Source organism: Saimiri boliviensis, chromosome 12 (assembly GCF_048565385.1).
Source record: "Saimiri boliviensis isolate mSaiBol1 chromosome 12, mSaiBol1.pri, whole genome shotgun sequence".
Lineage (NCBI taxonomy): Eukaryota > Metazoa > Chordata > Mammalia > Primates > Cebidae > Saimiri > Saimiri boliviensis.
In genome coordinates, this window is record NC_133460.1 from 10,777,789 (window position 1) to 10,804,648 (window position 26,860).

Sequence of the window (26,860 nt, forward strand, 5' to 3'; positions counted from 1 at the left end):
GAGATGGTGCCACTGCATTCCAGCCTGGCCAACAGAAGGACACTCAATCAATCAATCAATGTGCAAAGACGCCATTTCCTTGTAAGATCACTCCCCGAGACTCTGGGTGGATGGCCCCTGACCATCACCCACGGCTGGCCCCCGGTCAGGACATAGAAGGCAGGACCTTGAGGTTCGGGGACAGCAGGGACAGCAGGGGCTGCTGCGCCAGGTCACAGCAGAGTGCAGGGAGGGCTGGGGGGTGCGGGTTCGGCTAAGCCTGGGGTCCTGAGCGGCCCCAGCCCAGCCCCGACCCGGACCTGCAGCCTCCCAGACTGGGCAGCGCTCCTGGGCGCTGCTAACAGGCAGGCCCGCCCGGGACAGGCTCACAGCTGCCTCCTGAAGCGGGCACTGGGGCCCAGCCTGTAGCGGGGAAGGGGTGCAGCACTGTCCCCAATCCCAGGCTGAACCTGCACGAGAAGACCTGAAGGCGGGGCTGGTCAGACAGGGTGGGGGCTGCAGCCTGGAGAAGCTCTGCGCGCGCCCACAGCCACAGCACGCGGCGCAGACCCCACTCCACCGCCTTCCCGGGGACTTGGGCCCGCCCCGCCCCGCCCCGGCTGTGCTGGCACCTTACCCGCCGGATGTGCTGCGCAAAACTGCCTCCCCCAGCTCAGCCGGACGCACCGGACCTAGAGGCCACCGGTGCAGCTGTCTACCGGGGATGGGCCAGCGAGCAAGACCCGCAAGTGCCCAGCACTCACACAGCCCACCCGCCGGCTTCCCCGGGGCGGGGAGGGGCGGGGCTGCACGGGGCGGGGCGGAGCGGGGAGGGGCGGGGCTCCCCGGGGTGGGGCGGGGCTGCGCGGGGTGGGGCAGGGATCCCAGGGGCGGGGCTGCGCGGGGTGGGGCGGGGCTGTGTGGGGTGGGGCGGGGCTCCCTGGGGCGGGGCTGCCCGGGGTGGGGCGGGGCTGCCGGGGGCGATGCGGGGCGGGGCTGCGCGGGGCGGGGCGGGGCTGCGCGGGGTGGGGCTGCGCGGGGTAGGGCTGCGCGGGGTAGGGCAGGGCTCCCTGGGGCGGGGCTGCCCGGGGTGGGGCGGGGCTGCTGCGGCGATGCGAGGCGGGGCTTCATGGGGCGGGGCGGGGCTGCACGGGGTGGGGCGGGGCTGCACGGGGCGGGGCGGGGCTGCACGGGTGGGGCGGGGCTGCCCGGGGCGGGGCGGGGCTGCCCTGGGCGGGGCGGGGCTGCACGGGGTAGGGCCGGGCGGGGTCAGCCCCCGGCGCCGGCGACGCCGCATTTCCTCGCGCAGCCAGCAGAGGGCAAGCGACCACCGCCCAGGACAGCGCCGCAAACCCGGGCGAGAGGAGGCCCGGGCGGGGCTCTGGGGGCGGCGCCGCTACCCGACGGTTCTGTAGCTGCCCGGGTGCCAGTAGTGGCTGCTACTGCGCTGACGCCGTCCTGCATCTTCTGCCCCTCGTCTCCCAAATAAAGAGCACGTTCGCTTTGCGCACGAGGGGTGTGTCTGGGCTGGAGTCTCGGTCCCCTATGCAGCGGCTCTACCCACGGACTCATCCCAACCGTGGGAGACGGGGCTGGGGTCAGAGCCCGGCAGCAGGAGCCCCTGTGCCTCAGAGGGCAGGACAAGCCCAGGTGAGGGCTGGGGGGCTCCACCGCACGGCCCAGTGTGTCCACGGACGGCGTGGCCAGCCCAGAGCCTGGCCTTCTCGCTCCCCTCCCCGCGCCTCGCCCCATCCCCCACCAAGGCCAGCTCCTCCATCCTTTCGCCAGGGTCTTGGGGCCTTGGGACATCCTTTGAGACCACTGCATCTCCCTACCTTCTCCTGCACCTCCGAGATCCCAGCCTCAACTTGCATACCCTTTTAGATGGGCACTCGCTCGCTCTGCCCAAAGCTCCTCCCACTGCTGGCGCACCTGCTGGGGTGATTCTCCAGGTGGGCCCCCGCTGTCCCCGACATCCGAGCCCAGGACCCCCACACTCAGCAGGGCAGATCTGCAGGGGTCCCTCCTGCACCTTCCTGGGCTGAGGCCCACCCGGAGAGCATGTCTGTGGGGGTGCCGTCTCCAAGATCCAGGCCCATAGGGCTCTGGTCCCAGCCTGGAGGGGCCGGGGAGGTAACGGCTACAAGCTCCTCTGCCCCAAACACCCACACGGACACCCACCTGGGCAGCTCTGTGAGCTGGGTGGGGTCAGCAAGTGGAAGTTGCTGCTGGGGTTGCTGAGAGGAGAGTGGGGCACCTTTCACATGAGGCTAGCAGACTTCTCTCCCCCACCTGCCGACACCTCCTGCAGAGGCCACTGCTGGAGAGAAAAAATACCACCCAAGTCCCCTGCTGTTCTCGGTGGGGAGGGGACGGTGCTGACTGCAGGTATGGCCACCTGGTGGGCAGAGCCTGCATGGAGAGAAATCTGGGTGAAGCTGTGAGCAGGCAGGGAGGGCTTCCTGGAGGAGGGGGGAGGGGCCTGACTTCCACAGCACAGGCCAAGGCACAGGGTCTGGGAGCAGGGCTGGAGATGTTGGGGCTGGGCCTCTCACCTCATCTGGAGCTCACTGAGGCCTCGCCCCTCATGCCCCGGATGCTCTCACCCTGGTGCCCACTCAGGCGGCCCCTCTCCCTTGGCCCTGAGTCCTGTGGGAGGAAAAGGTGTGTGTGTGACAGGTATTTCGGTGAGGGCACCCCTGGTGGGCGGATAGACTCAGGCAGTCCCTCCCTTTCTGCTTTGGGAGGAGTCATTATGTAGGCAGTGGCCAGGGCCTAGCCCATGCCAGTGACCCCTGGAGAGAGGGTGCTGATCCCCATTTGGCAGAAAGGATGCTGAGGCCCGGGAACGCCTGGGCCCTGCCACGTGATTCAGCCCGAAGCCTTGGCACGGCTGGGCCTTCCTGGCCTTTCTCCTGCGTACCCGTGACCGCCCGGGAGCAGGCAGCCACTCTGAAGTGAGAGGGCAGACCCTGACCCTGCAAGGTGGGCCCAAAAGCTTCCGGGCCCTTCTCTCCAGCACAGCCTGTTCCAGAGAAAAACATCCCGTCACCACGGCGACGACTGGGGCCTGGCTCTCATTCTTTGGGATGCTATTAAATTTCGCCCTGGGTGCTGTCGCCATTGGGTCCTGGCAGCCAGGAGCAGAGGAGAGGACCCGGTGTAAAGCCTCACCCGGGGGCAGCAGGCAGCTCCTGTCTGCGCACAAAGCTTCTCAAAGCTGCTCAAGGGCACCAGATAGGGCCCGGGGCAGTGACCAGCCAAGCAGCAATGAGGGCGACCCCTACTGTCCCCATGGCACGGAGGGGCCTGGAGCCAGTTAGATGCTGGTCCCTGGCACGGGGAGGGGGTGGCCTGGAGCTGGGCAGACACTGGTGAACTCAAAGACCCCTGAGGGGTCTTCACTCCCCGCCCCCTTGGATACCATGGCAAGGGAGGGGTGGGGTGTGGGTGGGTGTCAGCCTGCTGCAGGAGGGGTGGCCTGGCACTGCCCCATCCTGCGTCCAGGGCTAAGGACGGAAGCCCGTGCCAGCCCCCGTGGGTGTCGGTGTGGGTGAGGTCCCCGAGGCGCCCCACCGGGAGCTGCTGGCTGTCATCCCCTCTGGATCAGCGGCTCGTCACGTGGACTCTCAGGAAGTGGCCATTTAGAGGCTCGGGAGATAATGGTCCCTCCGCGCCAGCCGACACTCAGGCTTCATTATCACCCGGGCCCAGGCAGCGCTCCAGCCCTCAGGTCCTCACCAGGCTGAGGGCCCCCTCATCCCCTCCGGGAGGGGCTCACTGAGGGAGAGCCGAGGGCGGGGGCGTGGAGGAGGGGCGCTGCAGGGAGTGCTGGCAGCCCCAGGCCCGGCAGCACCCAGCCAGCCGCTGTTCTGAGCGCGAGGCGCATTTCAGTGCCATCAGGCCTCACACGCACTTCATGGCTGGGGAAACTGAGCCCGGAGGCCCTGAACCCGCTGCGCTTCCATGCCAGGGCGGGGCGGATGCAGGGGAGGCTGATGGCTGCAGTGACGCAGGTGATGCCCTGGCCGAAGAGGGGCCGACACCCCCACCCCGTTTCCTGAGCCCCCACTCCCCCATATGCAGGCCACCCACCAGGCTAGGACACTCGGGGGCCACCTGCCTTGTGCTGATAAAGGAGCCTCAGACTTTCCAGTCTAATAAAATCCTGAACTCCATGTACAGAGTCCCCCTGGTTTTCTGGGTGCCCTCCCCAAACGCCTTACTTCAGAAAGATTGGCTACTCCTCTTGGGAGCCCAGAGACCCCAGGCATCCAGGAGCCCCCGTCTGCACGGCAGGCAGCTGAACTCTCGGGGGACGAAGTCGGGGGTCTTGCCGAGGCCCCTTCCCCAGGGCCCGGCACCCCCGCCTGTCCCTCACTGGCACAGGCGCCCCTCAGCACAGGGAGGGGCAGCCCTCCTGGCCCCACCTGGGTCACTGCTGAGTGTCTGTCGGGGGCTGGCCCCAGGGCACCCAGCAGCAGTGCTCCCCTGTCGCCACGGTGATGCAGTGGCTGTGCGTGGCCAGGGCTATTTCTGTCCAGGAGACGTGCTGTCCTGCCCCACTGAGTCACCGTCCATGCTCCCGCCCACCCTCTCAGGCCTGGCCTGCAGCTTCTGTGCCACAGCGGTCCAGATATCCGTCCCACCAAACCCCAGGGACCCGAAGGCAGCGTTCCGGGCTGTTCAGCCACTCCTCGGCCTCCCTCTACCCTGCTCTGTGCTTGGGGAGGCTCTGGGACCCGCCCCACACAGCGGGGACTGTCAGGAACACCTCTCTCTTTTTGAGGGCAGCTCTGCTGGCATTAGGGGCACTGAGGGGCACAGGAAGGGGACTTGGATCCCCCCGTGGTTGGGCCTTAGCAGCCCCCGCCTGCCACAGGGATGTTCTGGACACTTCTGAGCTCCAGGGATGCACATTTCACGGGCGAGGCTGCGGCTCAGACCCAGGGAGCAGTGGAGTGTGGGCATCTGCCTGTCTTTCTCCACAAGGCCTGGGAGCCCCAGGGGCTATGGTGGGGGGTGGCCACACAGGAGCCCCCACTCCCTCCCAGTGAGACACATCTGTAGAGCTGTGTTCTCACTGCCCAGGTCAGAGCCGCGCAGAGCTGGCTGGAGCAGCTGCAGATGCCACAGTCACAGGGCCTCTGGGCTTCACACCCCGTCTGTGCCGCCACAGCCAACAGGGTGAGGGTGGTTGTCCCCAGAGGGGCCTTCGGGGCCTGCTGAGTGCTGCGGCCAAGGGTGAGCTGTCACCACCCAGGGCCAGCTGGAGGGGGGAGCCTGAAACCGGCTGAAGCTGGTGTGGCCCCTACCACAGCCCTCCCCAGCCCTGCTGCCCGAAGCCTGGCACACGAAGCCCCCACAGGCAGACCCCTTGGTCTCCCCTCACCCCATCCTCCTCACTCTTCGAACGAGGGCAGGGAGGGGGCTGAGGGCCAGGCCTAGCTGAGGGGCTGGACAGAGCACGGGACCCCAGGTGGCACACCAATCAGCCGAGGGAACTGAGCCAGCCCGGTGCCCCTCCCCGCCCCCAGCCTGCTTTTGGGCAAGGCCGCCACCATTTTCTCGCCAGCCCAGCTCCTCCGGCAACAGGGACAGGGCCTGTGGGAATGGCTGTGTGTCCGTGTCCAGAGGCCCAGGGTCAGAGCCGGGCTCAGTCCAGTCCGGCTTCCCTGCCAGCGGCATAAGGGCGTGGGGGCTCTGCGTCCCGGGCGGGCAGCATGGCAGCCTTGGCTCCAGCCCCCTCGCCAACCCACCAGACACAGCTTCCTCCTTAGGGCACTGTGTCCCGGGCGGGCAGCAGGCTTGGATTCCCCATGGAGGAGAGCAGTGCCCATCGTGCCATCCCCACGCCAGCCGGCCGAGACGCCAGGCCCCACTCATGGGCATAGGGCTGCCAGGAGGCCCTGGGGGCCCCGGAGCCGGCTGCACGGTGGACTGAAGGGCCCTGGCAGCATCCTGTCCTGAGCCCAGCGGCGCTGGCCCTCGGCGTGTTGGTCTTGGCCGGCCCAGAGGAAGCCACAGGCGCCCGGGCGGGCATGAAAGGGCTCTTTGACGCTGGGCTGCCGGGACAGGAACACAGACGGCCGGCCAGGCAGGGAGGACGCAGGGAGCGTCCCTGAGACGGTAACGGGAGTGTGGAGCCTGGGGGTGGTTGTGGGGGTCCTCACAGCTGCCCTGGGCAGGCCGGGCTGAACCCCAGAGGAGCAGGATCCGGCCCCGACCGTCTGCCAGGCGGGGCTGGGTCTGGGACGCTCGGGAACTCCGTGGGCGCTCACACCCACTCCGCCGGAGGAGTCCAGAGGGGTCTTCTGGTGTCCAGTGGGGCCAGGAATTGAGTCAGGGTATGCTGAGCTGGTGAGGAGGAAGGCAGAGGGGTTCTCAGCCGCCAGAGACATTCCACCCACCTGGAATGACCCACTGCGAGAGGAAGGACCTTGCCCTGCGCTGCAATCCCAAAGGGCTTCCTGAAGGAGGCAGCCTAAATCTTTGTCCAGAGAGCCGGTGTTCAGGGAAGATGGAGGACCCCGACCCCGAGCACCTGCCCTCGTAGGAGATATTCCTGGCCAAGCCTCCAGATGTAGCTGTGAGGGGAGTGGGGTAGGCAAGTCCAACCTGCCAGAGAGGGAAACTGAGACTAGGCTTGTCTGGGCAGGTGCTGGTGGAGCCAGGAGGAGGTCTATCCGGGAGGACCCAGGCTGGCTCTGGCTCCCCTTTGGAACTAAGTTTGGGGGCAGCCTCCCCAGGCCCCTGCAGGCCCTGTCCTGGGGGCTCCGGCTATAAGCTCCCTGGGTCCGGTGAGGCAGGCCTGGCTGCACCTGGGCCTCCTTGCGCTGCGCAGGGCCCCTTGCACCAGGCCAGCCTTGGGGGCCTTTCCCTAGAGCAGTGCAGCAGTTTGTGCCCCAGGGCTCTGCCCAGCCACAGCAGGTGGGGCCTTGGGTGGCCACCGCTCCTGAGTGTGGAAGGTGGTCTTGGACACCCCTGTGCCCATGACGGCTTCCCCTCCACCTGCCGGGTGCAGGGACCCAGCTTTGGGGGCCAGGACTCCCCGACTCCAGGTGTCCAGGGTGCCTGGTGCAGCCCAGAGCCTCAGCCTCGTCCTCACCCACTGGGCCAGGACCGGCCATGCCCAGGCAGGAGCTCCCGCCCCCACCGCTGTCTCCCCAACGGGGGCACGGCCGGGTAGCTGCAGGGTCTGGGGGGCTCCAGCTGGGATACCTCCTCCTCAGTCCCTCCCTCTCCGCTTTCCCCCAGCCCTGGCCAAGATGGCAGTTCCCGCCCTGCTCCTCCTGGCACTGCTGCTGCCCACGGGGGCCTGGCCCGGGCTGCCCAGGAGGCCCTGTGTAAGCTGCTGCCGCCCGGCCTGGCCCCCTGGCCCCTACGCCCGGGGGAGTGATGGGGACCCGTGGTGGAGGCTGCCCCGAGTGCGGCCCACCATAGACATCGAAATCCTCAAAGGTGAGGTCTGTGGGGGTGCTGCCTGCATGGCTCCCCACCAGGGCCCAGCAGCCCAGAGGCATTGGGGTGGGGACCTGAGGCTCCGGAGGAGGGACCGGGAGGGGCTCACTGAGCACGGTCTCTGCCCTGGCCACGCTCCCTGCCCAGGGACACTCCCAGTTCCCCCCTGAAGCAGGAAGAAGCCTGGCTTGGGGAGGGACCCATGAACCAAAGTGGGGTGCTGAGGGCCCTGAGGAAGGGGGCCGGGGTTCCTAAGATCCCCAAAGTGGCAGCGCCTTGGGAAGGGAGAGTGGGCGACCCTGCTGGCCTGAGACCCCGCAACAGAGGCTGCACTGTCTCCAGGGCTGGACAGCAGGCTGTGCTGAGGTTAGACTTGGGTAAGAACTTCCCAGCTTCTCATTCTTTATTTAACACCCAGCCAGACCCTCTTCTGCAGCTGGCCCTGAGTACCCACGTCCCCACCCTCCCCGTGGAGACGGCCCCACCGCACCTTTGGAGCACGGCTTCTCGCTGTGTGTGTGAGGGCGTCCATCATGCAGATGTGGATGTGGAGGCTGGGAGAGGGGAGGTCGCTTGCTGGGACTGTGTCCTTACAGTGACCCTGGAGCCCCAGCCCCTGGCCTGGGTGCCTGGAATGGGGGCGGCCGCCCAGCCCGGCCCCGACCCGCAGCTTCTGCTTGTCTCCTGCAGGTGAGAAGGGCGAGGCCGGGGTCCGAGGGCGTTCCGGCAGGAGCGGGAAGGAGGGACCGCCGGGCTCCCGGGGCCTGCAGGGCCGCAAAGGCCAGAAGGGGCAGCTGGGGCCGCCGGGCGCCCCGTGCCAGCGTGCCTACGCAGCCTTCTCCGTGGGCCGGCGCGAGGGCCTGCACAGCTCCGACACCTTCCAGGCGGTGCCCTTCGACACGGAGCTGGTGAACCTGGACGGCGCCTTCGACCTGGCCGCGGGCCGCTTCCTCTGCCCGGTGCCCGGCGTCTATTTCCTCAGCCTCAACGTGCACACCTGGAACTACAAGGAGACCTACCTGCATGTCATGCGGAACCGGCGGCCCGAGGCGGTGCTGTACGCGCAGCCCAGCGAGCGCAGCCTCATGCAGGCCCAGAGCCTGATGCTGCCCCTGGCCGCGGGCGACGCCGTCTGGGTGCGCATGTTCCAGCGCGACCGGGACAACGCCGTCTACGGCGAGCACGGGGACCTCTACATCACCTTCAGCGGCCACCTGGTCAAGCCGGCCGCCGAGCCGTAGCCGGGAGCGGGCCCGTGTGCAGGGGAAGCGGCAGAGCTTAAGCGCCAACTGTGTGCAGGGATTGAGTGGTTGTGTGCCGACTGTGTGCAGGGATTGGTTGAGCGCTATGTGCAAGGATTGATTGAGCGCTGGACTGTGTGCAGGGATTGATTGCGTCCTGACTGTGTGCGGGGATTGCTTGAGTGCTGACTGCGTGCAAGGATTGGTTGAGTGCCCACTGTGTGCAGGGATTGCTTGAGTGCTGACTGTGTGCAGGGATTGGTTGAGTGCCCACTGTGTGCAGGGATTGCTTGAGTGCTGACTGTGTGCAGGGATTGATTGAGTCCTGACTGTGTGCAGGGATTGCTTGAGTGCTGACTGCATGCAGGGATTAGTTGAGCGCCCACTGTGTGCAGGGATTGCTTGAGTGCTGACTGTGTGCAGGGATTGGTTGAGTGCCCACTGTGTGCAGGGATTGGTTGAGAGCCCACTGTGTGCAGGGATTGCTTGAGTGCTGACTGTGTGCAGGGATTGGTTGAGCGCCCACTGTGTGCAGGCACTGAGCCATGTGGAGCTCTGGGTGTGGTAGGAGCAAGTCTGACCTGCACCTGCCCTCACAGGGGCTGGCACACAGGAAGGCACCACAGGAAGCCGCAGGGACAGAGGCCTGTGTGCTGGGCGTGCTGTGGGTGGCGCCGGGTGCCTCCGCATGGGTTGGCTGGAGGCTGGTCGCCCTCAGGTACTTGCCCTCATGGCTGAGAGGCCGTTCTGCTTATAAAGCTGTGCCAGGCACCCTGCCATGGAGACATTCATTATTTGCCGAGCACCCGGCTGGTGTGGCTGGGCCCTGGAGGCTGAGAGGGAGGGAGACGGGACTCCGGGCGGCGCGGGGGGCAGCTGGCACTCACGGTGGACAGGTGGGTGGGGCTGGCCAGGTGGAGGCTTGTCCTTGACCGGAAACACACAGCTGAGTACATGGAGGCCAGGTTTTGGGGCTCACGGGGTCCCCTAGTCTGTGTGAAGTGGGTAGGGGCTGGAGGAAGCTTGGACCCTGGTGAGCCCCAGAGCCTGGGGAGCCTCCGACCCCCGCGGAGCCGCCTCATGCTTAGACAGGGCTGAAAGGTGGGTCCACATGGCTGCGCTGCGGGGGTGAGGGCCCCATTTGGGAGTGTGGGTGGGCGGGTCCCTCCAGGCAAGAGGCTGGCCTAGCTTCCGCCACTGGAAGCTTCTATAACCCTCACCGGCTGGAGCAACTGCACCCGCTCCTGGGAGCTCTCCCAGCCACGTGCCTACGTGTCTCCAGAACCACCTAGACCCGGCCTGGCCTCCCCGCCTCTTCCCAGCCGCCGCCTCCTCCTTAGCCTGCTGTCTGTGGCAGCGTGGACCCTGGTCCCGGCTGAGCAGCATCCAGAGTCACCGGGGCTCAGCCACGCGGGACTGAAACCCTTGAAAGGCCCTCCATAAAGCCCCCAGGGTTGGGGCCGGAGAACTCCCACAGATGCACCCAGAGTGGGCTTGCAGGGGGCTAGTGGGCACTGAACAGAGACGCAGGGCGCCAGGTTCCCCCACAGCCCCTCGGTGCTTGTCCAGCCGAGGACGTCCTGGACCACAGAGTGCCCGGCTCGCCCATCTCCCTCGACAGCCTGCCCTGCCCCCACTCCCTCCTGGCAGGAGCCCCCACCTGTCCAGACCAATCCCTGAGCAGCTGGGCCCGCAGCCTGGCCCAGGAGGGTCTTCGAGGAGACAGCCCCGACCATCAGGGTGCACCCCGCGGGGTGGGGCCAGCCGAGAAGGGAGATAGGCTGGCAGGGGCTGCGGGCCCCAGGCAGGGGAGACTTGTCTGTCGGTCTGCATGCAGTGCCTGGGCCAGGAGGAAGCCACCAGGAACAGCTGGGACAGTGACCCTCCCGGTCACCATGGAGCCCCACTCTGAGGGCCTGCTCAGTCATCCCTGCCATCCACCACCGCCGGACCAGGCCCGGGGGTGACAGGCAGTGGGGGTCGGGCAGAGCAACCTGGGGAGGAGGGGGAAGGGTGGCAGAGGTTGGGGGTCAGGGCCATCCCCCAACACAGCCGGCCTTTCCCGAGGGTGGGGCTGGGAAGCCCGGTGTTTTCCTGTGAAGGGTTAGGGTTAGGGTTATAGTTCGGGTTAGGATTGGAGTTTTCTTGTGAAGACTATGGACTCCCAGCCCCACCCTCGGGAAGTGCCGTTCCTTCCTCACAGACAGACGTCCACCCGTGGGGGCCCTGGGAGCCCCGGCTAGCTCTCCCGCCCCTCAGCCTCACCTCACTCCTGTGCTGGGCGCCCGGCCCTTGTGGGTGGTGCACCAAGGCCCAGCCAGAATCCACAGAACCCACGTGCATGTGTGCTAGGAGCCGCTCCCCAAGCAGGCAGAGACCAAGCATGGCCCCCAACAGTACAGGACAGCAGAAGGGGCGGCCTGGGCAGGTACAGGGAACCCCCACTTCCTGTGCACGTACGGCCCTCTGCATGGGGAGGGGCTCTATCCCAGCCGCCCACCCCTGCCCACTGCCCAAGCCTGCCGCCTCTCAGGTGCCATGGGCGGGCATCCACCTCTCCCCCTGAGGCTGTCGCTGGGCTGCCCCGAAGCACGCCCAGGTGGCCCGTATCAAGTCCCACTTTGTGTGTCTGCAGGGGACGGCTGCAGGTCTCCTGGGAGTTGGTGACAGCCAAGGACAGCAGGGGATGGGATGCTGGGGGGGCTGGTGGACCCTGGCCCTGCTACAGACAGGAGGGGCACTGGAGCTGGGGCTGGACCCTCCCTCTCCCCTCACCCCACACGGAGGTGGGCGGGGCCTCAGGCTGCACTTCGGCCTCAGGCTGAGTCCCCTCCTGGCTGCGAGAGCGGGACACACCCAGGGCACCCAGCAACCATCAGGGGTGGGCGCCAGCTCTGGGCGCTCTTGGGGCCTTGGCACAGAGGCTTCTGCCCTAGAGATAAAGGTGCCAGAACAGGAGGGGTGGGCCGAGGGGAGGTGGGCAGACCCCAGGCCTCGCATTGCGACTGGGACGCCCCCCAGGCCTCCCCCGTGTGCTGAGGGCCAGTGGCGCTGCGAGAGGCCGGAGAGAGGCCCCCAGCCCGGTCCTGGCCGCAGCCGCAGGGCATCTTCCGCTCCAGAGAGCCGCTGGCCCTGTGCTCACTCGGCCCCTTCCCGAGTGAGGACGCCCAGAGCCGGCTGCAGCCATGTCCTGCCCACCCCACAGAGCCCATGTCCCTGCCAGCTCTGCCTGTGGCCTCAGCTTCCTGTCCAGCAGGGGGGTGCCAAAGCCTCTGTTGGGGACCCCGGAGCAGCTGTGAGGGGCTCTGGGCTTGCAGGTTCAAAGCGGCGCTGGCCGGAGCCAGCCCTGGGCGTCTGTGCCCTGGAGGACAGCTGCACAGCACTGGGGGTTCCTGCTTGGGGGGATGTGGCCCCCGGGGTCTGCTGGGGTCGAGTGTGGCAGGTGCTTGAAGAACCAGAGGCGGGGGTATGGGCTGCTGGGCGTGGGGGTTACGGCTGGCCAGGCAGAGGTTCTTGGCCCTGGTGAGAGAGCAGGGCTGAGTGGGAGACGGTGGCAGCCAGGGGTCCCGACCACGCCAGGCAGGCCGCACCGGGGAAGCCCCCAGAATCCCAGACAACAGTTTCCTTCCCTGGCCCTGGCCTGGCTGCCCTGGGGTCTGCAGCCTCTGTGATTCCAGACAGGCTGTGCTGCTAGCGGGGCAGGTGGCCCTGAAGAAGTCAGTCCGAGAAGACGCCCGCCGCTGCTCCAGGGAGCCCAGAAAGTACCCGTCAGCAGGCCCAGCCAAGGACCCCGATGTGGCCGCACCAGGCCCAAGGCCAGGAGCCCATTCTCAGGGCACGGCTGGGCCTCCCAGAACAGACATCACCATGGCCACAGGCGATGGCGGCGCAGATCCAAAGATGCCTGCAGCAGGGCCAGGCGGGAGGGGTGCAAGGGCAGTGTCAGCTGGCAGCGGGGCGGGGGCGGCTAACCAACGCCAGTGGCAACCCAGATTCTTGGAGAGCCGGGGTGGGGAGATGCCCACGAGAGTGTCGGACGGCAGAACCTGGATCCCTGCAACCGTCCAGGTTTATTTCTTTACAAAACAATGACACAGAACTGAAGTGAGACAAGATGAGGTCACGCTTTTCTGCCAGGTGATAAAAGCCAGAGGGACGCGCCTGTGCTGGGCAGGAGCAATAAGAGGGACGCTTGGTAGAGGCCAGAGACGCGAAAAGCAGCCACAGCCTCGCGTTGCCCGGGCCACGGAGAAGATAGGAGGGAGCCGGCCGGTCGGAGACCCCGTGGCCGCCTGCCCCGGCTTGGATCACGAGTCGGTGGCACAGGAAGGACCTGGGGGACGTGGCTTCCCGAGAGGACATCCCGGTGACATTCTGGGCGAGCGTCTGGCTGGGGAGGCAACCTAGCCGATGTGTGTTTATCCATTTAGTGGAATTCCAGTAAAAGCCCAATCGTAAATATTTAGGGGAAATTCATATAACGTGGAATTTAGCGCTGGAGAGCCAACGGTCCCCAGCACGACACATTCCTGGCACTCTGCAGCCACCACCTCTGCCCAGCTCCAGCCCCCAAAAGGAATGTGCACCCTCAGAGTCGCTCCCCACTCCTGTCCATCCCGTGGCAGCGCTGTTCCTCTCTGGGTCTGCAAACTCCCATGTTCTGGGCGTTTCATGGAAATGGAATCACACACAGACTCTTCAGTGGGGTGGATGGACCCCATTTCCTTATCCACTGTCTGCTGATTGACATCTGGGTCATGGCTACCTTTTGGCTATTATGGATTATAGATAATGCTATTATGAACATTTCTATAAAAATCGCCCCCACCTTTTTTTTTTTTTTTTGAGACAGGGTCTTGCCCTGTTGCCCAGGCTGATGTGCCGTGATGCAATCACTCCCTGCAGTTTGAACTCCCAGCTCAAGCAACCCTCCCACCTCAGCCTCTTGAGTACCTGGGAATACACGTGCATGCCACCATGCTCAACTAATCTTTAAATTTTATTTTGTAGAGATGGGGCTTCACCACGTTGCCCAGGCTGGTCTTGAACCCCTGGACTCAAGCGATCCTCCAGCTTCCGCCTCCCAAAGTGCTGGGATTGTAGGCATGAGCCACCATGCCTGGACCAAATTCCATTTTTTAAAATTTTGTAAAAGCAGTGTTGAAGAGAATCTGGAAGAACGGATTCTAAAGAATTTTAACTCAGCTCGGTGCTGGGTGGAGACTTGCCCTATTCGAAATAATTTTCAGCTATATAATCATTAGAAACATGTGGGACCAGCTGGGCATGGTGGCTCAGGCCTGTAATCCTAGCACATTGAGAGGCCGAGGTGGGCGGATCGCCTGAGGTCAGGACTTCAAGACCAGCCTGGCCAACATGGTCAAACCCTTTCTCTACTAAAAATACAAAATTAGCCGGGTGTGGTGGCGGGCGCCTGTAATCCCAGCTACTTGGGAGGCTGAGGCAGGAGAATTGCTTGAATTGCTTGAACCCAGGAGGCAGAGATCGCAGTAAGCCAAGATTGCACCACTGCACTCCAGCCTGGGCGATACAGTGACACCCTGCCACACACACACACACACACACACACACACATACACACACACACAAAACCACCACCACCACCACCAAAAACCACGTGGGATATGCACCCACACTCACAGCAGCCGCATTCACTAGCAAGAAGGTAGGTGCTATGGTCTGAATGTGCCCCCCGGCATTCCTGTGCTGAAGCGGATGGTCACTGTGACGGTACCCAGAGGCAGCAGGAGTGCACTCAGATGGTGAACACAGCCCGGGGTCCACTGATGACACACGGAAAAACCAATGTGGTCCCTCCATACAAGGGGACAGTGCTCAACCTCAAACAGGAAGGAACCCCTGGCACTTGCTACGTGGATGGGCCCCAAGGGCAGTGCGCTGGGCGAAATGAACCAGTCACACAAGGACAAATCCTGCCTGATTCCATTCTGAGAGGGACCTCGAGGACTCAGATTCCTAAAGACAGAAAGTAGATGGGGGCTGCGGGGGCTGGGGATTCCCGCCGACTGAGGAAACGTGGGTGGGGAGTGGGGAACCAGAGGGCCCGTGAGCGGCAGAGACACGAGTAGATTTGTGTTTGGGATAAAATGGAGCTGGAAGTGGAGGTGAGGTTGAGTCAAGGAGGGAGACATAGCCAGAGGCGGGGGCTGCTGCGGCCGGGCCGGGATGGGGACAGAGGAGAGAGAACCCAGGAGGTAGACTCCACCTAACGCCTGCCAGGGGCCCAGGGGATCCAGGCCTCCAAGGGGCAGTGTGGCCAGCACCAGCCTCTGCTGCACCCATGGGGGTTGCCCGTGCTGCCAAGACCCGGCCTTGGATGGGCAGAGGGGCCTGTCCTAGGGACAGCCTTCCCCCAGCCTGGCTCCCAGAGACCCCACAGCTGGCACCACACCCCCACCCCACCCACGCTTTGGGGTCTTGTCTGGTGGGAGGACACAGCGTTCTGAGGGCCCTGGGCTGGTGGCTGTCGGTCATCTCTGCGCCCCTCTCCCCAAGAGGCCTTCCGGGTCCCTCCACAGACCCCCACATCCCGCCTGGGCACCCCAGCTGATGGGGCGGGGCTGGGACTGTTTCCTGAGCAAAGTCACTTGAGTTGCTGGAGCCCAGAGCCAATAAAACCCACTGATGCGTGTGGGAAACCCATGGGGGCCGCCCGCCCAGGATGTTTGCTCCCGCCACGCCCCCGCCAGACTCTCACGTGGCCTGCAAGGGGTCTCGGCTCTGCGGCCCCTGAAGAAGTTCCGGCCACCCACAAGCCCTCACTACCCTGAGGGGTGAGGATTCAGGGGCCCAGGGCCCGAGCTCCTCCCATACACACCCCTGACCCCTCCAGGCCTTTCATGCTGCTGCCCCGGGGGTATCTGGGCCTCCGTCCCTTCCCTGTGGCCCCTTCCCTGTGGCCCCTTCCCTGTGGCCCCTTCCCTGTGGCTCCTTCCCTGTGGCCCCTTCCCTGTGGCTCCTTCCCTGTGGCTCTGTGCTGTCCACACCTGCCCAGCCTGGTCCCGGAACACCCTCAGCTTCCTCATCCCACCGAGGCCATCAGACCCCGGGGTCTTGTTCTCCCATGTGCCCCAAGCAAGAGCCAGCGCTGCCCCAGGCCTGGCCAGAGGCTGCCTCTGTGTTGTGAGCAGCGCTGGGGCCCCCGCCCAGGGCCAGGCGGTCGCGTGTTCTCCTGGATGCCTCACAGCCTCTGCACACCCTCCGCGTCTGCCTCCTCCCACCTCTGGTCCAGTCTCCACTCTCAAGCTGCAGTGAGTGCGGCTTCGCCTTCCTTGGGGCATCGTGGGTCAGAACGTGGGGGGACCTGTATTTGCTCCTCTCTCTGACTTAACCCCCACAGCTCACTCCCTGTGCCCTGTTGCCTCTGAGCCCTCACAGAGGCTGTTCCTTTGGCCTGGAATGCTCCTCCAGCTCAACCTTGATCCCAGGACCCAGCCCCACGCTGGTGTGTGGCAGGTGCGTTTGTCCCACAGGGACGCCTGTTCAGCCAGCGCAAGGGCCCAAGGGCGGGAAGTCCCAGGCCCAGCTGTGGGGCCGCCATGGCAAGCCCACTGCCCCCCGAGAGTCAGCGTGGGAGGGTCCTGGGCGTCTGGGAGGAGGAGGCTGAGCACAGCAGGTTTGGTTTGTGGGGAGGGTGTGCACCTGGTGGGGCAAGGCTTTGACCGAAGGCCCCCAAGGCTTTGACTGGGGTTTGCACGTGGCCAGGACCAGACTGGGGAGGCCAGCGGGGCCGTGAAGCTGGGGCCTGGGACTGGCAGGAACCAGGGTCCCAGGGCTTCAGGCTGGACGAGGCGGGGAGCAGGGTACCCGAGGCTTGCGGCTGGGCCACATGGGGTGGGGCTCGAGGGCATCTTCACCAGAGAGCGCGGGCACTGGCGCCTCTGTTCGCCCCACATGGCTGCCAGCCCCTCAGGGAGAGGGCACGGAGTCAGATCAATTGGAGAAATTGATCTCAGCAGGGATTTCCGAGCCATCTGCTAGGTCCCCAGAGCCTTCCAAGCGGATGAACTTGGCACCCAAATGCCCAGGGAGGCGGCGGGGGAGGTGGTCGGCACTGTGGTGTGAACGGGCCTCAGTTTCTCCCAGGGAACCCTGGACCCACCCCTCCTTGGTCACTCAGAGGCAGAACCTTGTGGACCCGCTAGAGAAGCCCCCGCACTCCCCGGCTGCTCTCAATAGCTATTGAGAAGCCCGGGCAGCCCGCTCGGGGGCGGCTGTGAGAGGCAGCTCCAGCCTCAGACCCCAGGCAGCATCTGCCATCTTTCACCCCGTTCCTGAATTCCACGTCTCCCCGCTTCCTGCTGGGCATTCAGCCGCCCCCCGTCCCGGCCCTGTCTGGCTCAGCGGGGCTGGGGCAGGGGTCTCGCCCTGTGCTGGGCCTCGGGGGAGCCTGGGCTCCACTCACTCTGGTCTTTGCTGGCTGCACTCAGCTCCAGGGACAATATTTGCTCGGGGAAAGAATCAAACATTTATCCTTGAGTTTATACAGGGGAGCAATTGTCAAACACACGTGTCCTCATCGCTCGGACGCTTCCCAGGCCCGACCTCGGCCTGGGCCTTTCCCTGCCTGGCTCTGCACCCACTCGGCCCTCCCTGCACCCTCCCGGGAGGACGGGGACCTGCTCTGAGCGGTGGGAGCACGGGTCAGGGCCAGTGCCGGGCAGGGCAGAGGGGTCTCTGATCCTTCTCCTTCCAGCCTCAGAGTGAGGCTCTGGGTCCGGGGCGCCAGGAGAAGCTGGCGTTCAGGGTGGGGGAGGTGGGACAATTCTAGGTGGGGTTCAGCAGGATTCCCAGGACCTGGCATTCCCATCACCCAAGCAACCACTGCCTCCCAGCAGCGCTGTCCCCCCAATGCCGCCTGGATGACTGTCCTCTGCTCCTGTCCCCGTTCCCTCTCCTGGGCCCGGAGCCCCTGCCCCAAAGCAGAAGAGGCAGCTGCAGGTTCCCCATCCTTTCCAGTCCCTGACCCTCGGGTCCTGCTCCATGAGGAGCCCTCCCTCCAGTGCCCCCAGGCACACCCGTACCGGGCCCTCCAGACAGAGCCAATTCAGAGCAGCACAGACACCTGCGCCCCAGAAGCCTGGAGAGCTGGAGCCTCCACCCCAACCTCAGCCCCTGGCTCTCCTCTGTGCCAGCTGCCTCCACACCTCTCCCACCGGGAGCCCCCTGCTTCCCTCTCTGGGACAGCATCCCGTAGGGTGTCGGACAGCAGGGTGGGGCCCCAGGGCAGGCATGACCCTGGCTGACCGAGGGCAGCCCCGCCACGCTCCCTCACACCTGTGTCCAGATTCCACACAGTGCGGGGAAGGCTCGGGGCTGGGGCCCCAGGCAGGGACTCCAGGGGACCCGAGTCTAGCCCTTTCAGGTGTCTTTAATTTACCAGAGCAGCAAGTGGCTCAGAGCTGACCGGAGGGCACACGCAGCTGGGGGGCCAGGCAGGGCAGGCCCCTGCCGTCAGGAAGACCCTCTGGTCTGGCTGGCCTTCTGGAAACGTTGCTCCCCGGCGGGGAGGCTGGCATGGGCTGGGGCAGGATGGAGGGTGAGGAGGCCCTGAGGACTTACAAGAGCCCCTCAGCAGCCTGGCCACCTCCCCCACCTCCCAGGGCCCCCCCCTCGTGGGAGACAGGCGGGAGAGGGTGGTCTGTCACTGTGGGGGTGCCTTCTGTCCCGCGTCCACCCCAGCCTGGCCTCAGGCAGCTCCATCCTCACCGCACCGCCGCCGCAGGGAAACATCCTGACTGGCAGGTGAGGGTGGGGGCACTGCAGTGCAACCCCTGCCCCTGGGGGGACACGGCCCCGCCCCCCCCCGCCGTAGGTGCCCCTCACAGCTGGCTGGTCTGCATGAGCCCGTTGGCCTCGGCGTCGTGCGCGGGCGGCGTGGCCTCCGGCTGCTGCCGGCTCCTGCGTGGCCGCGGCTCCGTGGCGTCAGCGTCCTCGGCGCCGGAGCCCTTGCAGAGGCACAGAACCTTCCGGAAGCTCTGGCGGAAGTTGTCGGAGAGGAAGCCGTAGAGGACCGGGTTGGCGCAGCTGTTGGCGTAGGAGAGGATGACCACGAAGAAGTAGAGGCCGGTGGAGGCGGGCTCCTGGGGCAGCGCCACCGCCAGGTTGACGATGTTGACGGTGAAGAAGGGCAGCCAGCAGCCCGCGAACACCAGCACCAGCACCACCACCATGCGCGTCACCTTCCGCTCCGAGCGCCGCCGCGCGCAGCCCACGCGCACGCCCGCGGTCCTCACCTTCACCACGATCAGCAGGTAGCACAGGCAGATGACCAGCAGCGGCCCGAAGAAGCCCAGCACGGCCGCGTAGACCACGAAGACGGCGCCCCACAGCGCCACCGGCTCCGGCCAGCTCACGTTACAGGTGCCGCCGTCCTGCACGTCCGCGAACACCAGCACGGGCAGCGACATGCACAGCGACAGGGCCCAGGCCGCGGCGCTCGCCATCCTGGCCACGTGCGGGCGGCGCCAGCGGGCGGAGGTCAGCGGGCGCACCACGGCCAGGTAGCGGTCCACGCTCATGACCGTCAGGCAGAAGACGCTGGTGAACTGGTTGATGCCGTCCAGCGTCATGACCAGGCGGCACAGGACGCGGCCGAAGGGCCAGAAGGACGCGGCGTTCTGCGTGGCCAGGAAGGGCAGCCCCAGCATGAGGAGGACGTCGGCCACCGCCAGGTTGAGGATGTAGATGTTGGTGACCGTCTTCATCCGGGCGCAGCACAGCACCACGTAGATGACCAGCGCGTTTCCGCCCAGCCCGGCCGCGCACACCAGCAGGTACAGCGCGAGCACCAGCACCGCCCGGGCCCCCGGCGCCGGCGCCGGCCCCACCAGGGACCTGTCACCCGAGGAGGAGGCGTTCCAGCCAGGCACGGAGGCCGGGAAGAGGGGCTCCATGGCGGCAGCCCGAGGGCGCGTCGGCTCTGCGAGAGAAGAGGGGAGGACGCCGAGGCGGCGAGGCCGTGAGCCGGCTGGTCCAGGTATTCCTCCCTCCCCGCCCGGCCCGGCCCCACCCGCCGGGAGGCTGGGATCACCGGGTAAACACGATTAGTCATGTTCAGCTCGGCCAGGAATCACATTAAGCAAATTGTTTGGAAAACAAGCCAGGAGAGGAAGGAGCGGCGGGCAGGTGGCCCCGGGAGCCCTGGACGGCCGGCCGCTGTCAATACTGTGACGGCTGCCCTGTGGCCGCCCCGGCACCCGGTGGCGCCTGGCCTGGCTGCGGCATCGTGAGGCCAGCAGCTGCATCTCCCCAGAGCCCCTCAGAGCCTGCTGGCCGCGTCTCCCAGGTAAGGGGCAGAGGCCCAGGGGACGGCACCTCCCAGGTGCACTGGGAGGGGCGGCAGCGGAGAGAGACGAGGCTGGTGGTTGGCGCCTGCCCTGCCCGGGATGCAGGACTGGAGAAGCGGCCGGACGGGGTGTCACTGCCGCAGCCTTGAGGGACTTTCACCGGGCTGCACCTGCCCCTTGGCCCCCTGCACCTCTCGAGGGCCATTGAGGGGAGCTGTCCCCCCATGGCAATGACAGACATCTGCAAACCCAGGCGGGGGACACAGCACAGGGGCTGGGCAGACACCGCCCCTCCCCACAGGGTGGCTGCAGAGAAGCAAACACACAAACCCACAGAGCAGCCACGTGGAGCTCCAGGAGTCGCACAGGGCAAAAGTGGGGGGAACCGTGGGGTGGCCCGAGGGAGAAGCTGCAGTGTGGGGCACGGGCGGGTCACAGGCACAGGTGTGGGGGCTCCAGCCGTCTGACACTACCTGTCCCATAGGAGCTTGGAGCCCCCTGCTAGGACCTGGAACCCCCCACGTGGCCCAGAGAGAGAAGAGGGGAGACATGGGGGAGGGTGGGCTGGGAATAGTAACCTCTGTGGGTTCAAGCCTCGTTTATTGTTTTTGTGTTTTTCTGTGTGTTTGAAATCAGTCATAAAAACTATTCTCACGCCTGTCATCCCAGTGTTGTGGGAGGCTGAGACGGGGGTCACCTGAGGTCAGGAGTTGGAGACCAGCCAGGGCAACATGGTGAGACCCCATCTCTACAAAAAATACAAAAACTAGCCAGGCGTGGTGGCAGGAGCCCGTAGTCCCAGCTACTCAGGAGGCTGAGTAGGGAGGATCATTTGGGTCCAGGAGGTAGAGGCTGCAGAGAGCTGTGATTGCACCACTGCACTCCAGGGTGGGACACAGAGTGAGACCCCGTCTCAGAAAGAACATCAGGCCGGGCGCGGCGACTCACACTTGTAATCCCAGCACTCTGGGAAGCTGAGGTGGGAAGATCGCCTGAGGTCAGGAGTTCCAGTCCAGCCTGGCCAACATAGTGAAACACCGTCACTACAAAAAATGCAAAATTAGCTGGGTGTGGTGGCGTGTGCCTGTAGTCCCAGCGACTTGGGAAGCTGAGGCAGGAGAATCGCTTGAACCCAGGAGGTGGAGGTTGCAGAGAGCTGAGATCAGGCCAGGCCAGTCCAGCCTGGGCAACAGAGTGAGACTCCGTCTCAAAAATAAATGAATAAATAAAAAGATCAGTGCCTCCCCCGACAAGTGGGGTGGAGGAAGGATGGACGTTCGGGTTGACCCCGGGGCTCTGTGACTCTGGGGGTGGCCGGCAGAGAATCAAAGCACCCCTCAGGATCCAAACCAGGGAAAGGTCCCTCCCTGGGGGGACCCTGGCCTGAGTGGGAGTGGAGCCGGCCGTAGTGATCCCAGCATGCGCTGTCCGGAGCCCTGGGCCTGCTCAGCTGACCGGCTGTGACTCCCGAGGCACCTCAGAGCACAGGACGCCCCCAGCAGCTGCCAGGGAAGGCCACAGTCCTGGCGGGGGGCTGCGGGGTTGGGCCGAGGCCACTGACACCTGGTAGACAAGGAAAGGCGAGCCAGGTGGGGGGGGGGCAGAACACAAGGCTGACAGCCACAAAGAGAAAGCCCTGTGTCCCCAGCAAACCCAGAAACCAGCATTCCCAGGCGCACGTGGCCCAAACGCGCTGAGAAATACAACTCAGAAAACGAACAAGGCCGGTGCACCCGTGGATTCATCTCGGGGGGAATAAAAATAACCAGCTAGCAGGTACGCTTAGACTATGTCTAAACACGCGTAGGATCCACGGAGAAGGCACGGGAAAATGCTGGGAAATAAATTTGGCTTCTGTCTAAGAAGTAAAATGAACAGGCATCTATTTTTAAAAATCACACATCTTGGATGTAAAAAAATACAATCATTTATGGTAGAAAAAAGAACTACAGAAGTGGTCAGAACCAGCTCCAGTCTGCACAGCGCTGAAGAGAGAATCGGGACTGGAAGAGGGTTGACGGATCGGCGGGAACAGGGCGCCAGCAGAAGGTCAGGAGAGGGCTGTGTGGGGTCCCGGGGGAGAGCGTGGCTGGGCTACCCCAGAACTGGTGACAGTGTCCCGTCTGGGAGTCACCTGTCCTGTGCAGCATAAAGGAATGAAAGAGCATCCCCGTCCAGCTGCGGCATCGGGGCAAAGAGAAACCCTCAAGTAAGCCATGCGGAGACAGGATGGAACACACGGGCAGGACCCAGACAGCTGTGGCAGTGGCCGCCATACAAACCACAAACTCGGGGGTTGGGAGAAGCAGGGGGTGGGGAGGGAGAGAAAAAGGGCGGGGGCAGACAGAGAGAGAGAGAGCGCGCGCTGTCACCCTAGAACCCCTACCCAGTAGAGCGCTGCCCAGCCAGGAGGGAAAAGACATTTTCTGTTTTGCTGGAGCTGCTGCCCGAGGAGCTCCTGGGCCGGAGTCAGGCTGGAGCCTCCAGCCGCATCTGCTCCTGGCAGGGAACAGGGCCTCTCCTAGGAGGACTCAGACAGGGGCCTCCCAGGAAGCGAGCTCCCCCAGCAGCAGTGGACCAGCAATTCTCCACTCCTCAGGGACCAGCACAGAAATGCAGCACGTCACGTTTACGGCTCCCTCCGGCTGCCTGTGGGGCGTGCATTCTGGAAGGACAGTGGTCTACAGACAGCCCGTGGGCTGTGTGGGAGTCCGGGTGGACGGGACAGCGTCCCAGCTGCTGAGGCCTCTGAGCTTCGGCCCACTCCTCCGTACCAAGGAGGCCAGGTGGAGGAGCCACCGGGGTGGGGCACGGAGAGGGCAACTGTGGGGCTCCGGTCCCTCTCCAGAACAGGCCCTGGGTCCCCAGCACCTCTGGTTCCTGAGTGCTGGAGTTTTTGCTTTTGAGATGGGGTCTCACTCTGTTGCCCAGGCTGGAGTGCAGTGATGCGATCACAGCTCACTGCAGCCTCAACCTCCTGTGCTCAGGTGATCCTCCTGCCTCAGCCTCCCAAGCAGCTAAAACCAAATTCCCGTGTTTGTAGCTTCAGAGGAGCTACTCAGGGCTCCTCTGCCGCCACTCCCCTGCCCAGAGCCCAGCGAGAGGCTCCACGGGCTCCCAGGTCCCAGCTCTGCGGCCCCCAGGCTCCAACTCCAGAGCAGCCAAGAACAAAAATAGGCCATAACTGCTGTACCTAACTCTTGGAACATAATTCTGCAGGAGCCATTATTCGGAAGCAGTCATCTTCTGAGTCATAAAATTACACACTCACGGGGAAATTGTCCCCATGGCCCTGTCCCTCGTAGGTGGGGGGACAAGGACAGCAGGAGGGGGCCAGCACTGGGGACTTCTGATCTCCAGCCCTCAACCGGGAAGGGGTCTGCTCAGCCAGCATGTAGCCTGACGGCACTGGGAGCAGATCCCGGCCCTGCCCCACCACCCCACACGGGCCTCCTGGTCCTGGGTAAGTCCCGGGCTTCTCTGAGCCCAGCTGCTGGCAGAGGTCACTCCTGCAAACCAGAGCAGATGAAACTGAGCGAGCTTCTGCGTGCAAGGTGCTGGGCACTGTGTCAGCTCAGTGATCGCCCCCCCAGCTGCCCTCAGCAGCCCAGCCTCTCCCCGGCATCCAGGAAGCCACCGGGCTACCCAGAGCAGCACAGCACCCACGGTTCCCTAATGCCTGATTTTTTGTTTTCGAGATGGAGTCTCGCTCTGCTGCCCAGGCTGGAATGCAGTGGTGCGCTCATAGCTCGCTGCAGCCTTGACCTCCTATGCTCAGGCGATCCTCCTGCCTCAGCCTCCCAAGCAGCTAAAACCAAACTCCTGTCTTTGTAGCTTGGACCACATGACTGTGCCCTGGCCAACCCCTTCCAGGTTAGCCCAGCACGAGGTCGGGGAGCCGGGTCCTTCACGGGGGCAGTGATGCAGCTGCAGCTTGGAGGGGCTGCATATACCGGTCCCCTACACACAAGCCATCTGTCCCTATGGCAGGCAGCCTGTGGTCAGGGCACACACCTTCCCCAGGATGGGAAAACGGAGGCAGGTGTGGGCCAGCCTGGAGCAGCAGCAGCAGCAGGGGCCAGGCCCCACTACCCCTCCTCTGCGCTCTGCGAATGCTTCCTAGGCCACCCTCCACTCCTGGAAGCCCCGCCGGGTCTCGCCCTAGAAATCCACAATGGGCCCCTGTCCTTGGTGCTATTGACCAGTTTCCGCCCCCGAGGCTTTGGCAGTCCTCACCCACATCCCGGGAATCGCTGCCTTCAGAAAGGGCTCAGCCTAGCTGGAACTATCCCAAACTTATGTCAGCAAGCACTCCACTCTCACCTCGAGGGGGACCCAGGCAGGCTGGCAGGCCGGGGAGAGCGGGCGGGCAGGTGGGCAGGCCTGGGGTCGGGGAGGAGCGCCCAGGGCACACACCCCAGGGGCGTGTTCTCTATTCTGGGGAGGGCAGAGACGCCTGGAGGGGTCCGGACAAATGCGGTGCCTTGGACAGGAGGCGGCTCTGTTCCGGCGGGCAGGGGTGACACCCCAGCCTCCCAGTGGTGGGTCTCAGGGAACCCATCTGTGGGTGCCAGCTCACAGGACTCCAGTGTTGGCTCCTGCCTTCCAGGAGCTCACTGCCCCGGCTGGGCGCAGCCAAGAAATGGAAAGGATGGAGGGTCTGGGAGCGGAGGGAACAGGAGGGCAGGGACCCCGGGCAGGAGAGCCCCGCGAGTGTGCAGAGGGCGCGCGGGGGACGGCGAGCGCAGCAGGCGGGGGGGGGGGGAGGGCGCAGGGCGGGACCCTGGCTGGGGCTGCGCACACACGGTGAGCGCCCCTGCGGGGATAACAGCTGCGCGGGACCCCGTGCTGCCGAGGGCAGGGGTCGCCCGCGCAGGAGGGGAACCGGGGCGGGCGGCACTCACCTGGGTGGAGGCGCCCTCTGGCTGGGGAGCCCGGGCGTCCACGCGCAGAGCTGGCTCTGGGCTCTCGGGCGGGCGCCGGCTGGGAGGGGGCGGGGCTGCGCGGGGTAGGGCGGGGCCAGCGACGGGAGGGGAGGGGCTAGTGTCGGGTGGGGCTGGGCGGGGCCTGTATAGGGTGGAGAGGGTGGGGCGGGGCCAGTGTCGGGAGGGGCGGGGCTAGTGTCTAGTTGGGATGGGCGGGGCCGGTGTCGGGTTGGGAAGGGCGCGGGCGGGGGCGGCGGGGCGCTTCACCTGTGGGGCTCCCACATCGGGGCTCCTGGTAACCCTTGCGCGCTCGCCCACATTCCTGGTCACAATGGCAGTGACCCCATGATCGTCTGCACCCCCACCCCATTTTCTTGCTGTCCGCTCTGCGGTAGACCCCACCTTGAGTCTGAAGCGGGTGGAGGGATCTTTGTTCGAAGGGAGAGGGGCAGGGGCTCTGCAGACCTCTCCAGAGGTGGGCTGTGGTTGTGGAGAGAAGGGGTGCGGGGAGGTCGGCAGGCAGACCCAGGGTGAGGTGGTCGGGGGTCCGGGGTTTCCAGGATGCTCCATTCGGGTTTTAGCCAGGCCTTCTTTGCGGATCCTACACGTATTTAAATACGACCAAAATGTACCTGCTGAGTGGTTATTTCTATTTCCCCTGAAATAAACCCATGGGTCCACCTTAGTCCCTCACCTAAAGTGGGGTTCTGAAGCAGGGGGCGGAGTCACCTGGGGCCTCCGCGCAGATTCCCGGGCCTCGGGCTGGGAATCTGCATTCCTGACAAGCTCCTGCGTGCTGATGCGCAGGTCTGTGGGGCCCACCCTGAGCACGAAGGCTGGGGGTCACCGGATGCTTCCCCACCAGGAGGCCCCCCAACCCCTGCCCCTGCCCGGACTCACTGGTCACTGGCTGAATGAAGTGAGGTGCCCCCAGGTGACAGCAGAACCCTGAAGGCCCTGGACCCCTCGCTGAAGGGACGTGGGAGCAGCCACCTGCCGACTGTCCACAGGTGGGTAGGCTCACACTGGCTTGGCTCTGTTGAAAGCTCCAGCGGCTCCTTCCGGAGGCCGGGTACCAGGCCTGTGTTCTCTCCTTTAAGCTTTTCAGCGTTTCCACGTGTTCTTCAGGAGCACAGATTACGTTTCTCATCCAGCAATACTGCTTGGAGGACCACAGCACCCAGCCCCGCGGGGAGAGCCCCTGTTCACAGAAGGTCTCTGGGGAGAATGCAGCTGACCCCGGGGCACACGGCACTCCCTCCCTATACAGGCTTGGACCCCTGGGCTCAGAAAGTCACATGGCCTCTCTCCCACCTCCAGGCCCTGTCTTGCAGGTGTCTGCCAGCTCCTCAACCTGTGACACCTCCCAACCCTGACATGAGGCCAGACACGAAGCTGGGTCAGATGGAGGTGGGAAGGGGCACTCTCCCCCTGGGCCGTGGCATCCCCGGAGAAGCTCACACCACTGGCTCTGCAGGCCGAGGCACTTGAGGGTCCTGTGTAGAAAGTAAGAAGTTCCTAGGGCCGGGCGCAGTGGCTTATGCCTGTAATCCCAGCACTTTGGGAGGCTGAGGCAAGCGTATCACAAGGTCAGGAGTTTGAGACCAGCCTGGCCAATATGGTGAAACCTCATCTCTACTTAACAAAATACAAAAAAAATTAGCTGAGCATGTGGTGGCCGGCTCCTGTAATCCCAGCTACTTGGGAGGCTGAGACAGGAGAACTGATCGAACCCGTGAGGCAGAGGTTGCAGTGAGCTGAGATCACACCACTGCACTCCAGCCTGGGTGATAGAGTGTGACTCAGCCTCAAAAAAAAAAAAAAAGAAAAGAAAAAAAAGTAAAAAGTTTCCTGTTCAGAGTTTCCCTTTTTGTTAAACACTAATAATAAATGTTAGAAATAAGTTGCTTAAGACTTTTTCTCC

The 26,860-nt window shown here is 64.8% G+C and overlaps 2 protein-coding genes across 2 annotated transcripts; one reads left to right on the plus strand and one right to left on the minus strand.

The window, feature by feature from the left end:
• Positions 1 to 7,247: 7,247 nt before the first annotated feature.
• C1QTNF8 (C1q and TNF related 8) lies at positions 7,248 to 8,681 on the plus strand. Its single transcript, XM_003928547.3, has 2 exons — positions 7,248 to 7,440; positions 8,131 to 8,681. Exons 1-2 carry the CDS (start codon positions 7,248 to 7,250, stop codon positions 8,679 to 8,681), a joined length of 744 nt encoding a protein of 247 aa, XP_003928596.1.
• Positions 8,682 to 12,739: 4,058 nt separating this feature from the next.
• Positions 12,740 to 24,987, minus strand: SSTR5 (somatostatin receptor 5). Its single transcript, XM_039478292.2, has 2 exons — positions 24,916 to 24,987; positions 12,740 to 19,644 (listed from the first exon to the last, which is right to left on the minus strand). The coding sequence occupies exon 2, from the start codon at positions 19,616 to 19,618 to the stop codon at positions 18,545 to 18,547; it is 1,074 nt and encodes a 357-aa protein (XP_039334226.1). The 5' UTR covers positions 19,619 to 19,644; positions 24,916 to 24,987; the 3' UTR covers positions 12,740 to 18,544.
• Positions 24,988 to 26,860: the final 1,873 nt, after the last annotated feature.

Bases quoted from the DNA above. Each gene is read 5' to 3' on its own strand.
- C1QTNF8 (XM_003928547.3), top strand. From the start codon at position 7,248: ATGGCAGTTCCCGCCCTGCTCCTCCTGGCACTGCTGCTGCCCACGGGG. The intron at 7,441-8,130 runs GTGAGGTCTGTG...TGTCTCCTGCAG, and splicing joins AGACATCGAAATCCTCAAAG to GTGAGAAGGGCGAGGCCGGG.
- SSTR5 (XM_039478292.2), bottom strand. From the start codon at position 19,618: ATGGAGCCCCTCTTCCCGGCCTCCGTGCCTGGCTGGAACGCCTCCTCC.